At 45.0% G+C, this 14,469-nt stretch overlaps 1 protein-coding gene across 4 annotated transcripts; it reads left to right on the top strand.

The window, feature by feature from the left end:
- The first annotated feature begins 1,756 nt into the window (after nt 1-1,756).
- On the top strand, nt 1,757-14,361 carry zgc:171971 (DNA-directed RNA polymerase III subunit RPC4). 4 transcript variants are annotated; one of them, XR_191765.2, is made up of 9 exons: nt 1,760-2,529; nt 3,584-3,630; nt 3,702-3,856; nt 3,951-4,069; nt 4,758-4,854; nt 5,370-5,641; nt 6,577-6,726; nt 13,461-13,678; nt 13,766-14,361. XR_191765.2 is itself a non-coding variant. In XM_076887133.1 (8 exons), the coding sequence occupies exons 1-8, from the start codon at nt 2,350-2,352 to the stop codon at nt 7,218-7,220; spliced, it is 1,308 nt and encodes a 435-aa protein (XP_076743248.1). In that variant the 5' UTR covers nt 1,757-2,349; the 3' UTR covers nt 7,221-10,610. The 4 variants fall into 4 exon arrangements, 2 of the variants coding, with proteins under 2 accessions (XP_076743248.1, XP_004571513.1); XR_191764.2 differs by having other exon boundaries at nt 13,461-13,704; nt 13,789-14,361; XM_076887133.1 differs by lacking the exons at nt 13,461-13,678; nt 13,766-14,361 and adding an exon at nt 6,933-10,610 and having other exon boundaries at nt 1,757-2,529.
- The last annotated feature ends 108 nt before the right edge of the window (nt 14,362-14,469 follow it).

Here is a 14,469-nt window from a genome sequence, read left to right as displayed (position 1 = left end):
AGCTTCTGCTTTTATTATGTAGTTAAAAGAGGATTTCTCGTCCCTGTTTCTATAAATCTAGCTGTTCCTAAAATACCAAAATAGTTATGTTTAATACTAATTTTGTAAATCACTAGTGAATGATTGAAGCAGCATAATTTTTGTGGTCAATTGGTGCATAAATATAGTCTGTAAATCTGGAGTCAAACAAAGCTGTGAGAGGTAACAAAATATGTTTAATGCTTTTATGTCTGTTTAAAGTGATAATAAATTGTATTCTATAAATACAAAAATAGGAAATGTCATTATTTTGGTGGGTTCACGCTGTTCTGTTCGCTTTCCAATCTCATATAACGAGATGATAAACTCTCCCTTTATGTTTGCTCCACTATTGTAGCGTTAGCTTGATGCTGGAGAACCGCAACCGCCACATATGGACCCCGGCACTCATTCAAAGGAGTATCAGTCCACATTAAGAAAAAATTATTCTATTCGTAATTCTATTTGGAGAAAAAGGTTGAAATGTGGAGATAACAGCTGTACCCTCTGAGTTAGTAAAATCATACTTCAGAATCAGTTTTACAAGGAAATGATTTTGCTTTTAGCTCATAAACACAGAGTGTAGCAAACAAGGTAGTTTGTCCTGAGACAACAACAGTAATCTCCCCATTTTGACTTATTCCAGTCACAGAAGCGTTGGAGGTAGTTCGTAAGAGATTACAGGATGACCCCAACCTCAGCAGCAGGACCGCTCTCAGCATCGACCAAGTGTGTTTGAACTGTGTCTTCATTCCACCTACTTCACATACAAGGGTCAGTTCAACAGACAGAAACATGGGTGTGCCATGGGCTCGCCAGTTTCACCCATCGTGGCCAATTTGTACATGGAAGAAGTGGAAAAGAGGGCTTTGCTATCCTACCCTGGAACACCACCAAGTCATTGGTTCAGATAAGTGGATGACACCTGGGTGAAAATCAAATCTCAGGACGTACCACAATTCACGGATCACATTAACTCGGTGGACCGACTCATCAAATTCACCAGGGAGGATATGAAAAGTGGCAGGTTAGCCTTCTTAGACTGTGAGATTTCCATCAGTAATGGGGGACATCTAAAAGTACCGTAAACCTACACATACGGATCAGTATCTAAGGTTTGACTCTCATCATCCACTGGAGCACAAACTGGGCGTCATCAGGACGCTACCACACAGAGCGAACACCATCCCCACAGACACAGCAGCCAGGGAGGCAGAAGAACATCAAGAAGGCCCCGAGTAAATGTGGTTATCCCAGCTGGACTTTTGTCAAAGCTGGGAAGGCTCCTAAAGAAAGCTCCGATCCAGGAGAGAAAGACAACCGCTGCCTAAGAGAAAACCTGTAGTGATCCCGTACGTGTCAGGAGTATCGGATTCATAGATCAGGGAAACCAAACAACCTCTGACTAAGCGGATGGCACAACACAGCAGAGCCACCTCGTCAGGCCAGGACTCTGCAGCCTATTTACACCTACAGGCCAGTGGACACTCGTTCAGTGATGAGGATGTAACATCCTGGACCGGGAGGAACGCTGGTTTGAGGGCGGAGTCAAGGAGGGAAAGACCATCTCTGGTCATTTTTGTATAGTATATCATAAATATAAACATATTTATAAAAATAACTCGTGAAAAATATATTAACCACTTTCACTAAATGGCACCATGACCCACTGCTTCCGTAAAGAAACTGACATGCGTCACATTTCGTGGCTACGCAGACAGCGCCATCTTGTGGTGGCTCCGGTGTAGTGCTGCTTGAGAACAATAGCAGCGAACTGCGGAAGGAAATTAGAGCCGTTTAACCGGGACAAATACAGCAGGCGGCAAAAGCAAAGCGGTGTTGCAGCCGTTTCAGCGCCTTCGTGCAGTAAGTGCGTCGTGCTTTGTTGGCACCGTTGTTTGCAATTGATTTATTTTGCATCCACCGACAGGACACTCCGTCGGTTACGGCTGAGAGGACATCTGCACGCAGTACACTGTTTATCATCACCGCGACCCAGTAACCGCGGCAGACGGTGTTGCGTTTGCAACCAGATTGGATTAACTTCCTGCTGCGATATGGCGCGTGGAAACAACACGGAGGGGAACGAGCTGCTATTTAGCTTAGAGGAGCCCCGCTAAGGATCACTGTTACCTCAGTGAAACAAACTAGTTCTGAGGCACACCGAGGGACCAGTGGGGCATGAGCTGTGGGCGCTCGGCTAACAAATACCGGATTTTAACAGCCCTATTTTCAAAATAAAAGCCGTCGTTTATTAACAGACCTGCGTGAGAAACAGCTGAACGGACACGCATTAAAAATACTGAGAGGAAGCACAGCAGGTATCGCGACATGAGCGACTCCGGGGATGCAGCAAGTGTTCCCGGCTTCTCCTCCCCGAGCAGCGGGGCTGGGCTGGGGAGAGCACTCGCGGCCCGGGTCAGGACTCTGACCTCCCCACCTCCGCCTGGAAGACTGACGTCCCTCAGAACCCGGGACCTGACGCTGGGGGGAGGCTTCAAAAAGACTAAGGTAACCGAGCACAGCCCCGGTGTTAATAATGCCGCGTGCTTATTTTGCGTGAAGTGGAAATAATAAAGCACAGTCCCGTGAGTGTAATCCCGGGGTCATAAGTCTGCTGTCACGTTCACGGGCTTCTCTCTGCAGACATCTGATGGCGTTATCGTGTTACGATGGGGGGACTCGGTGGTCATGTGGCATGTTGTGTCTCTCCTACAGTCCACTCAGCCAAGCCCCGCCCCCTGATCACGTGTTACAGTAACACTAATACTCAGGCTTTAACAACCCTGCACACATTTGTTCATTCTGATTTGTGTTTCTGTATCTGCACGCAGTTGCTGTATAAAATTCGTTTGTGTTTACTTACTCATATAGAGATGTTTGTGTTATATATACTGGAACAAATTGCTCGTTTGTGTACAAACATGATACTCGGAGAACACGTAGAAACCACACGCTCACAGTTCCAGATAAACCAACAAGTATACAACAATGTAAATACAAAACATGTGAGTTAGGTTCGTCAGGGGCTCTGAATGGGCCATGGATGTGAAGCAGATGAAGGCAGAGAAGAAACAAGTTAGATTAAATTAGATTGGATGAAACTTTATTAATCCCTCGGGTGGCTTCCTCTGGGAAATTCTGTTTCCAGGAGCACAGCACCGACAGAAGTTACAAAAGGATGTAAGCAGAAATAGAAATATATCACATATATAAATACAGAGACATGTATGTTAAAGGTGTTATTTAAATGCTAACTTAGCACTGTGAACATTTGCAGACAGTAGCAGTCAGGACAGTGACTGCAGCTTGGTCAGTTTGGGAGTTAAAGGAAGTTTTTCTGTTTTTTTTAATGCAGGATTTGATAGAAACAGGGAAAGAGGTCAGGGTCAGCGCTACAGCTCACATTCTTGCTTTGATGCCTGTTAACTCCTGGTCAGGTTTTAAAAGTAAGGTTTATAATTCATAATAATATCCATGTAGTTGAGTAGAAAAGCATTCACACCTCGTTTGAATCCTAATGAGGACATACGTGTTTCTTTTCTCTCCTGGTTTGTACCAACAGAAAACCTTTGAGCCTAACGTCCACGCCGTGAGGAAGAGTAAAGACGAGTGAGTGACGACAGTATGAGAATTTCATCTGTGTATGCACTGTGTCATTTAATGATCCTGAACACCTGTAGGCTAAAGGAGGAGATCCACGTGGCTCCGAAAAAGGAGAGAAGAGATAGGAATGAGCGGAGGAGAGAGAGCAGAGGGAGGAGGAAGGAGCGGCCTCAGACCATCCAGTCCCACTCCATCTTTGAACAGGGTCCTGCTGACAGCGTGCGCAAAACAGGTGCACACCCACAGCCCTCTTCTCATTCTGTTGGATGTCTTTCTCCAGACTGCATTTCCTCTTCATCGCACTCAATCAGTGCTTCTGCCTACAGGCTGGCATGGTGCTACACACCTGCAGGAGTCTGCCACCTCTCCTGTCTGCAAACTGCTCAAGAAAGAGACAAAGGAGGAAGAGGAAGATGAGATACTCAGTAAACTTCAGCGAGATGATGTGAGTGCTTCCTGTTTCGTTCCTGTGAAGCTTTAAAGATGAATTAAAACTGTAGTCAGGAGCCCATAAACGTTAGCTGTTCTCACTTCTCGTGTTTATTCTGGAACGTGTTCACATTGACTTGGAAATCATTGTTTTGACATATTACAACAAGTAAAAAGGTGTGAGGGTATGAACTCTCCCCCTCCTCCTCCTGTTCATGCATGTGCAGTGAAAGCGCACCGATGCAGTCGTGTGCGTCACAGACACCAAAAGATTAAAAGAACCCAACAGATGCAAAGAGCTCCACTTTTCATCTTTATGGATCGACCCTCAGCTGCAGGTCAGCAGGACCTTTGCCTCAGTGCTTCACCTGATGTATTGGCAGGTCACATTTGCAGATGTGTTGGTAACGGCCGGTAAATGGAAACAAAAAACGTCACACAAGGAAGCACATTATGAGCGTTAAGGTTGCATCGTTTGTCCACCAGAGGGCACTCTCCAACCTCCCTGTTGGCAGCAGGTGTCTGTAACACCATCAGCTGATCCGCAGAGCAGGTTTATGTGTGTGAGCAGTGTTCAGACAGTTTAATGCTGTAAGAGTTTGCACCACTGACCGTCGGCCTGCGAGTGAGTGCAGTGTTTCATGACAGTCAGCTGATAATCAGCTGACCATTGGGAAACTAATGTTATGCATCTGTACCTACAGTTCATCGATGATCCGGGTCTGAGGAATGATGCAAAGCTGAAGCCCATCCAGCTGCCTCTGTGTCAGTCCAGCAGTCGCACTCTGACCTCCAGGACACGTGAGAAAACCTCCCACGCTGCACAGCGTCACAAGCAGTTCACTCAGTCACAGCACTGACGTCAGAGTTTAGGCTCTGCTGTTTCCACTTCAACAATAACGTGACTGTTAATGTGCCATGTTTGGTAAGACGTGCAGGAAATGTGTCAGTCAATGAATGATAAATGGAAAGTAATGATTCTTAATCAAAGATGGTGTGATCAGTCACGAGGAGATGTAGATGTATGAAGATCTATGATCTGTTATCACTAAATAGTCACGCTGACCTGATGAATGAGGGTAAAGCAAAGGGAAGTTAAAAAAGGAGGAGCTGAAGGGACCTGCGTGGGCAGCAGAGGGAAAGATGAGCTACCCTTTGCAGAGCTGCTGAAGGTGGAGGCCTTCATGAAGGCAGGCAGCAGAGTAGCAGAGCTCACTGACTTTGCACTGAGTGATGTGGTGGATGACAGACAGTGTCCTCACTGAGCTCCTGCATGTCTGTCTGTGAGTAGTGATCACTCTGTGTTGTGATGGCAGGTCCAGAGAGGCCCACTGTGTTCAGACCTCAGTCCTGTGCAGGGACCAGCAGGACCGAGCGGCCTAAATCAGAGCAGCCGTCGCTGGTAGAACTGCTGCAGGATCTCAGCCTGTCCGGCAGGGAGGAGCTCTTCTTCATGCAGCTGCCCGACTGCATGCCAGGCAGAGCGTCTGGAGCGAAGGTCGACCTGGCTCCTGGGCCTGCAGCAGAGACGCCTGCAACAAAGGAGGGCAAGCATGAAGTGAAGAGGACTCCACATCTTCAAGCAAAAGTGAGTAGACGGGATAAACACATGTTAAAGGACTGACCCATCCAGATGTTTGAGCGTGATTCCTAACATCAGCCCTGAAAGCTTTGTTTGCATCTATCCATAAGCTCCTCGGCCATTTTTGTTTGCATCTTCTGCTTCCAGCCTAATACAGTGGTACAGCATGCAGTCCTCTTCCTGCAGACGTCCTTAGTTAACGGTCGCTGACAGAAACAGCTAAGCTGTGCCAGTGAGGTCAAACCTAGAGCTCAGCAGTGTTTCTGCCTGACAGCTGTACAAGTGTTTCCTGCAGCACAGAGGCGGTGAACACCTCTCTCATCACAGATATTTATGTTATGCTATGTTAATTTAATTTTACAAAATTATGTAAAGCAGCTGCTGGCGAAATTCACTGATTTGTGGAACAGATTCCAGGACTAAAATCCTCCCTTTGGATTTTGTTGCACGTCCTCGTTCATTCTCAGGTGTTTTGGAAGCGGCTGAAACAACGCTTCATCCGTGCTACCCACATAAAGATTGTTGTGGACCCAGCGCTGCCCTCCAAGGCAGCAGCAGCTACCCCCAGCAGGACGCTGCCCTGCAGACCATAAAAACATAAACAAGCTGCAGCATACTCCCTGCATAGGTCACCAACTCATAACAGTACTAACACAACAAGCTGTTACACGCACATCCACACCGGTGTCTAATTCAGAATCCCCAAATCAGCCACAGTCAGGTTCAGACACCAGGGCTCCTAACATCTCACGCGTGGCTTTGACTTCGCATTTTACCCACTGCACAGGAAACACTCAGCCTGAAACACCATCACGTGATCTGTGGTCTGCATCGTCAAGCCTCACTGAAGCACAGTGGACTGTTGTAACTGCTTCTAAAGAGTGTGTGTGTGTGTGTGTGTGTGTGTGTGCGTGTGTGTGTGTGTGTGTGTGCGCACTCAGAGTGCAGTGAAAGAGGGCTGTCCTGTGCTCTCGCAGTTCCCAGAAGGATTTCTGGGTAAGCTGCAGATCAGGAAGTCAGGAAAGGTGGAGCTGAAGCTGGGTGACATCATCATGGACGTCTCAGAGGGAGCTGCATTCTCCTTCCTGCAGGTAACGCGTTTGTGTTCTAACATTATTTTTGCATTGCAATCATTAACTAGTGTAAGCAGATCTGTCAGACCTGTGTGGTCATGGATTACATATGATGCTCAAATTTCCCACCAAAAAAAGTTCAAATAAACAAAAGGATAATATGACACTACCTTTAGTTTTACATAGTATTACAGCAGGTTTAGACATTTTTATTATTGTTTCAGTCATGTGACCTTTGCAGTATAATTTGTGAGTTACAAACACCAAAAGCTGCAGACACCGGGGACCACGAGCTGGTGAGGCGTCCTCTGGATGAATGGGGAGGGTTGCTCATCCAGTTTGGCCAGTGTCTGGTTAATGAGAGATCTCGTGTGAATAAATCTAAATGCCTCCACTTCCTCCATGACCTCTACTTTCTGTTTGTAACAGAGACTTGGCTAAGTGTCGGGGAGCGTCTCCCACCTCGTCCACCTGGATGTACACGTCTAACTCTCCTATATGGTTATGGTTAATGTTAGCTGGAACAGGTGCACCACCTTCCTCACATTCACCAATATGAATGCTGGGGTGGGGGCGGACTAGGAGACTGTAACTACTCCTGCTTAATGGTTTACTGTCACATTAGCTAACAAAAGTGAAATGGTGACGTCACAGCTCCAGCCGTGCACGGCTGGCTCTGCTTTGCACAGTTTGCATTTAACTTTGCTTTCTGTGAAATGCTTTCACATTTTTTAAAATCTCAGTTTCCGTTTTCTTCCGTCCTCCTGCTTTGCCGGTCGCACTGTGTTCTTCTTCGTTGGTATTAAATGCAGTCTTGGCAGACAGTATAGGTGATACTGCCCCATAGCTGCCTGTAGTGTATTACAGTTATAAAAACACGTATGACACGTCGACAAGTTTTTATAGTCAGTATCATGGATGTTGATGAATTGTTGCAGCCCTGCCTCCAGCTTTGACAGATGTCCACGTTTACTCAGGGCCTTGTTGACCTGATGTTCCTCCCTGCTGCTGTCTCTGTGGGGATGGTGTTCAGATTCAGAAGACTTTATTTATCCCCCAGGGGCAATTAAGAGACTGACCGTGCCGACCGTACATGCAATACACAAACATCACATTGGGGAGACAGGTAGGTAGCTGGCCGGTCAGCAGCACGAGCAGCGACCCAGAACCGAACAATGGAAAAATGCACAACATGAGGAAGGACAAGGAGGAAAAAGAACCCCCCCCAGACTGAGCTCCAACAGGGAGGTCAGTTTGAGAACAGAAAAAAATCACCTCAGCGCATAGCACATGAAAAGCTCTTAATACACCATAGAAACACATGACAAGCAACAGGGATGAGTAAAAGGAGAGAGCCGTGTAGACAGCACATCCGGGCCTGCAGCATATGTGCTGCTCCCCTTTGAGCCACCGTAAGCATCGGAGGCGTTTGGAAGGGGAGGGGGGATGAGTGTATGTCTGCATGGCTCTGTGTTGACACCCAGGTTGTGCTCCATTCAGTAAGTAAGTAAGTAAAATTTATTTATATAGCACATTTCACAGATAAAATCACAAAGTGCTTTACAGTAAGATCAGACATACAAGTTAAAATTAATTAAATTAGTTAAAAGCCCGTTTGTATAAAAATGTCTTCAGCTGCTTTTTAAAGGAGTCAGTAGAGTCTAGACAGCGTAAAGACAACGGCAGAGAGTTCCACAGCCTCGGTGCCTGAAAAGCCCGATCCCCACGTGTTTTAAATCTAGTACGTGGGACCACCAGTAGCCTCTGACCTGAAGACCTAAGTGCTCGGGATGAAGCATGAGGTTTCAACAGGTCAGAGATATACTGGGGAGCTTCACCGTGCAGAGCTCTAAAAGTTACAACGAAAATTTTAAAATGAACCCTAAAATTTACAGGCAACCAATGAAGAGAAGCCAAAACTGGAGTAATGTGTGACCTCTTGTTTGTACCAGTTAAAAGTCTTGCCGCTGCATTCTGTACAGACTGAAGGCGATCCAGAGCTGGTTTGTTGAGACACGTAAAAAGACCGTTACAATAATCCAAACGAGAAGAGATAAAAGCATGAGTAATCATCTCAAGTTCTGCCTTTGACACCAGTAGCCTGAGTTTAGAAATGTTTCTTAGATGATAAAAACTGTTCCGGACAAGTTGTTTAGAGTGTTTCTCAAGAGACATCGAACTGTCAAATACAACACCTAAGTTTCTGAGACTCGACTGAAATGAAGGGTCTAAAAAACTGATACTGCCTAATTTCTGAGAGCATGTGATCAGGTGCAATAATCAAAGTTTCTGGTTTATCTGCATTTAACTGAAGGAAATTGTCATTTAACCATTGTTTGATTTCTGACAGACAATTATTTAAACAAGACAATTTATACAACTCAGAAGCTTTGAAAGAACAGTACAACTGAATGTCATCAGCATAGAGATGATAAGAAATATTATTGTAACGTCTGATAATGTGGCCTAGAGGGAGGATATACAGCAAAAAGAGAATAGGACCTAAAACAGATCCTTGAGGTACCCCAGAAAACAGAACTGATGTTTCCGACAGCACATGATTTATACAGACAGTAAAGGATCTCTCAGATAGATACGACATAAACCATTTTAAAACAACGCCAGTAATCCCAAACAAGTCCTTCAGCCTATTTATCATGATGCTGTGATCAACAGTATCAAAAGCAGAGCTGAGATCCAACATAACCAGAACAGTGTACTCTCCAGAGTCTGCTGCCATCAGAATGTCACTAGACACTTTAAGCAAAGCGGTTTCAGTGGAGTGCAATTTGCGGAAACCAGACTGGAAAATGTCCAGAACATTGTTCTTTTCCAAAAAGTTTATAAGTTGTTCTGCAACTATTTTTTCCAAAATCTTTGACACCAATGGAAGTTTTGATATTGGCCTGTAACAGTTTGGAAGAGATGGGTCCAAATTTGGCTTCTTTAATATTGGTTCAACAATAGCTTGTTTAAAATAGCTGGGAACTGAGCCAGTATAAAGAGAAGTATTAATTATTTCCAGAATACAGGGGCCAATAGAGTCAAACACACTAATGAAAAATGATGGAGGAAGTACATCAAGGTGGCTTGAAGTCAGTTTCATTCGACCAAGCAGAGCACTGATGTCCTGTAAGGTAACAGGAGTAAAAGAGGACCAGGTATCAGAGGTAAACAACGTGTCAATGTGATACTGAGAGGATGATGGAGAAATATTAGACCTGACAGCAGCGACCTTATTAACAAAATAGTTTAAAAAGTCATTACAGTCAGATTCAGTATAGACTGGTACATGAGGAATATCAGGAGAGACAATGTTTTTAATTGTATCAAACAATACTCTGGGATTTTTCTTTTTTGAAGCTATTAAATTAGCAAAATATTCCGTTCTGGCATTTTTTATCATGTTGTTAAGTGAGAAAATTGATTCCTTGAGATGTACCCTATGGACCTCAAGCTTGGAAGCCTTCCATAAACGTTCTAATTTGCGACAATATCTCCTAAAATTTCGAATACTTTCATTTATCCAAGGACAGAAATTTGAAGAATGGACAACATTTAGTTTCAGAGGTGTCACCGTATCTAAAATAGATTTACATTGATTGTTAAAAGACAAAATAAGTGAATCCATATCATTTTGAGCCATGCGAGGGACAAACATGGCAGAAAACCTTCTAGCAGCATCCTGGTTTATAATCCGCCTTTGGATCATCAATTTAGGAGGTGAAGGATCCACGTAAAATGACAAATTAAAGAATATACAACTATGGTCACTCACATGGACATCTTCCACACATACATCATATATATTTAAACCCAGGGAGAAAACAAGATCAAGAGTGTGGCCCTTCGTATGTGTGGGGCCAGAAACATGCTGCTTAAAGTTAAAAGACTCAGTGATAGTGATGAGCTCAGCAGCAGTGTTACAGGAAGCGTCATCAATATGAAGGTTTAAGTCTCCCAATATTACAACCCTCTCCAGTTTAATGATCGATGTCAGAAGGTCGTTAAATTCAGTTAGAAAGACCCCAGCAGGTCCAGGAGGTCGATAGATTAAAATACAATAAAAGGTTTTCAGAGAACCGACCTTCATCATCTGTGACTCAAATGAAGAGAAGAAGTCCGAAGTCACCAGTTTGCATATGAGTCTGTCCTGGTAAACAGCAGCAAGTCCTCCACCACGTCCTAAAAGACGCGGAGTTCCAATGACAGAACAGCCAGACGGGCAGATTTCATTCAGGTGGACATAATCCTTATTTTGCTGCCACGTCTCAGTCAGACACATAAAACCTAGAGACTCTTTGATAAAAAGATCATTTAAAATAAATGATTTGTTCGTTATAGAGCGAACGTTAAGCAGGGCGAACCGAATTGATGACGGTTTATCTGCGGAATCTACATCTGACTGCAGCGGTACTTGAATTAAACACCTGTGCAAACCTGTGGACCTGCCGGACAGGGCAGCGACTCCAGAGTTGGAAAAAACCTTGATCGATGAGCAGACGTAGCTGTCACCAACAAAACGGGAAATGGATGACGGACACAGAGTGAGCAAACTGCTTTCGAGCCATGGGGCTCGGGTCCCAGGCGGCAGCGTAACATCCCCAGCAAACGACAGGAGGGGAACTGGTCGCAGACACCGAGAGTCACCCCACAGCAAAGCAGCTAGCCTCCAGTACCTTCTCCGTTTCACCTGGACGCCGGCCCTCGTTCCCCTTTTTCGTCTCTTGAGGGTGGAAATGCCGCGAGTTGTGCACAGTAGCACGCAGTCAGGTGCGGAACACTCCAGAGGAGGAGAAAAAGTTTTTCTGTAGCTGTCCCAGCTGTCACAGTAGATCTCCATTGAGTCTTTGATGTTTAACAGTGTATCCCGATCATAAATTAAAGCAGCAGAAGAAACGTCAGAATACAAAAGAGCAAAAAGTATATTGCAAACGACAAGTGACGGCAGTGAAAAACTACACTGTCGTCTCCAACGAGCTGTAGCAGCAGCGGCAAAGCCAAACACAGGCGCCATTGCTTAGACCACCAGTGACGAGGGTCAGACCTTAAATACTGATCCGAATGCTTCCTGGGGCTCATAAGTAGATTTTCTCCTGTTAGTCTTTCTGGTCTAGCAGAACTGTGCACCTACCCTTGTCTACTGGAAGGATGTTGATGTTTGTGAAGTAGTCAGACTCGAACGTCAAGGAAGGTGGTAGGGAAGCAGACTATGCCGACAGTTCAGGTTTCCAAGGTGAGCAATTTATTTACAGTGAACTTAATTTAATGTAACTTAACAAAACTTCCTCCCCAAATAAACTCTATTAACATAACATGGCTCTGGTGACACAGCTCACCTCTGCTCTCTGCTGCATCTGGTAGAGACTGGCTTTAAATAGGGCCATCAATTTCCTTCCAATTGCCCAGCCAGTACCACTCACTCAACTGAGGGATCTAAAACTCTACCCAGATGATCGAAAAACACAAAACCTCTACACACTTCTAATATGCACATTTACACAACTAAATGGCAGTATTAACGAAAGGAAAAACATTCAACAAATCCCTTTAAACCTTAACACAAACAAAAGGAAGCATCTCTCTGGAAAAACAAACCCCTCCACTTGGTTTGATCTGCTGATGTCATGTGTGACATCATCAGGACTTTAAAATGAGGAAATGCCAGGTGGGCGTTTCCCCACGCCTGACCCTCATGAAGACTGAAAAGACAAACAGAGTAAGTATGAACAAATGGCTTAATCTGTAACATAATAAAGTATAAAGAAACATGTAACTGAGTATTTGTCTTAATTTGCAGAATGTTTGATTTGCCGGCAACAAAACGCTTCCACAAACAAACCCGGGATAGTGAGTGAAGCAATGTTACTTGACAAATAGCAAATCATAGCAAATACATAGAAACAGAATAATGTGTACAATGTGCAAAAAAAGGTAAACACATATGGGGCAAATGGAGAGCATTGCAACTGCTCCTCTGCTTTGTCACAATGTTGTTGTCATTACTAAGTGATGTGAGTGCCTCCCTCTCGTCCATGCTGATGTTGGATGCTGGCTTTGCATTGCTGCTCTGCTTCTACAGCTGTAGCGTTGTTGTTTCTGTGGCTGGGATCAAAGTTCAACCCTTTTGAAAGGATGTGATCAGTCTGTGTCATCCTCGGTGGGGCGTCCTTCTCTACACGTTAGACCAAACCCCGAGCCTTGGCTGAATGATATCAGTCGAGCTGCCACACGAGGAAGGATCAGCTTCAGGCGTCTCACGGTGTTCTTAGTGAACGTTGGCCCTACTGTCAAAGCTGAAGACAGGAAACATTTCACTGATATTTAAAATACTTCTCACAAACCTCATGTCCTTCAGTACAGTTGATTATTATCTGAAACCTTCCAGTACACACCCTTTGATGCTTCTTCTGAAGAAGGTTGCCACATTCAGAGAACATACAGTGGCTTGCAAAAGTGTTCGGCTCTCTTGAACTTTCCCACATTTTGTCACATTTTATTGGAATTCCAGGTGAAAGGCCAACACAAAGTGGTGCACACGTGAGAAGTGGAATGAAAATCATACGTGATTCCAAACATGTGTTACAAATAAATAACTGCAAAGTGGCGTGTGCGTAATACAGCAAGCCACTGTATCTGCTCAGAGGCTGAGGAGCAGCACTGACAGCAACACACGGGCGTCCACGGTGAAGGAAAACAACCATTCATTACGTCACTGCCTATTCACACGCCATCTCTCCCTCTTTCTGCAGCAACTGGTGTCTGTGCGTCTGTGTGATGGGCGGACTGGAGATATGATGGTGCTGGGAAACGTCCATCACAAACTGGTTTTATCTCCGGACTTCCAGGCTTTACTGGGCCAAGCTGCATCACAGCAGCCTCCGGGCCCCTGAGGGTCTCCCTGCAGGTGACCCGTAGACACTGTAGGAGGAGAAACTGCAGTAAATGTGTTGGGAAGAACAGTCTGAGGGTACACTGCTGAGAGTCACCATCAAGGTAACATGCATCTGTGTTTAAATCATGTGAAGTCTTTGAAATGAATCTTTTTAAAACACAGACGTTTCCCTCTCTGGGATGAAGATATCAGCGCAGTAAAATGGGCCATGAACCATCAGCCTGCTGACCACAAGGACCGTCATAGTGTGTCACTCACACGGGCTGACACAAGGCCTGATGCAGCAGTACAGTATCTGGATGCTGAGCTGTAGTAAAAATGTCACCACAGGGTTTTTCCCATTTAAAGAGCAGCTTCTGCAATGACCCAGGATGTGTGACAGACTCCTCCCACCAGAGGATGGCTGTGGGTCTCAGACACATGGGTGTGTCTTAATGGGGACCAGTGCCTGCTGAGTGGTTGGATTCAACAACAAGTACTTAACCACCAGATGACACCACCTGGCCCTCTCTCCTCCACCCAACAGCCCGTTACTGAGTGTTGCTTTGAGTGTCTGACTGAACACGTGGCCAGCTGGTATATTAGTATCAGCTGATTTGTGTCTGGTGCTAGGACATTGACCTTCGTAAATGAGGTCATTTGTAACCCGTCCACTGTACATGTGTGTATGTAGTCCAGTGCAGCAGCCTGGTCGGAGCGAGAAGCCTTTCTGTTGAACCCAGGTCTGTTTGTCAAAGTAAAACTTTATTTAAACTGTTTTTGGTTGACTTTTATTTGACAGGGAAGCTTGGGGACCGTTAGAGCTTTGTTTGTTATTTTGGCATTGCTCACTGCTGACGTCAATAAATGGCTGCATAGCATTTTGA

This window comes from Maylandia zebra, linkage group LG8 (assembly GCF_041146795.1).
Source record: "Maylandia zebra isolate NMK-2024a linkage group LG8, Mzebra_GT3a, whole genome shotgun sequence".
Lineage (NCBI taxonomy): Eukaryota > Metazoa > Chordata > Actinopteri > Cichliformes > Cichlidae > Maylandia > Maylandia zebra.
Note: the sequence above shows the minus strand (reverse complement) of the source record. Positions and strands in the feature narration are given on the sequence as shown.

What these genes read in the sequence shown, in the direction of transcription:
- zgc:171971 (XM_076887133.1), top strand. Translation starts at nt 2,350, where the DNA reads ATGAGCGACTCCGGGGATGCAGCAAGTGTTCCCGGCTTCTCCTCCCCG. An exon ending in TGACAGCGTGCGCAAAACAG is followed by an intron (nt 3,857 to 3,950) that starts GTGCACACCCAC and finishes TTCTGCCTACAG; the next exon opens with GCTGGCATGGTGCTACACAC. An exon ending in GTAAACTTCAGCGAGATGAT is followed by an intron (nt 4,070 to 4,757) that starts GTGAGTGCTTCC and finishes CTGTACCTACAG; the next exon opens with TTCATCGATGATCCGGGTCT.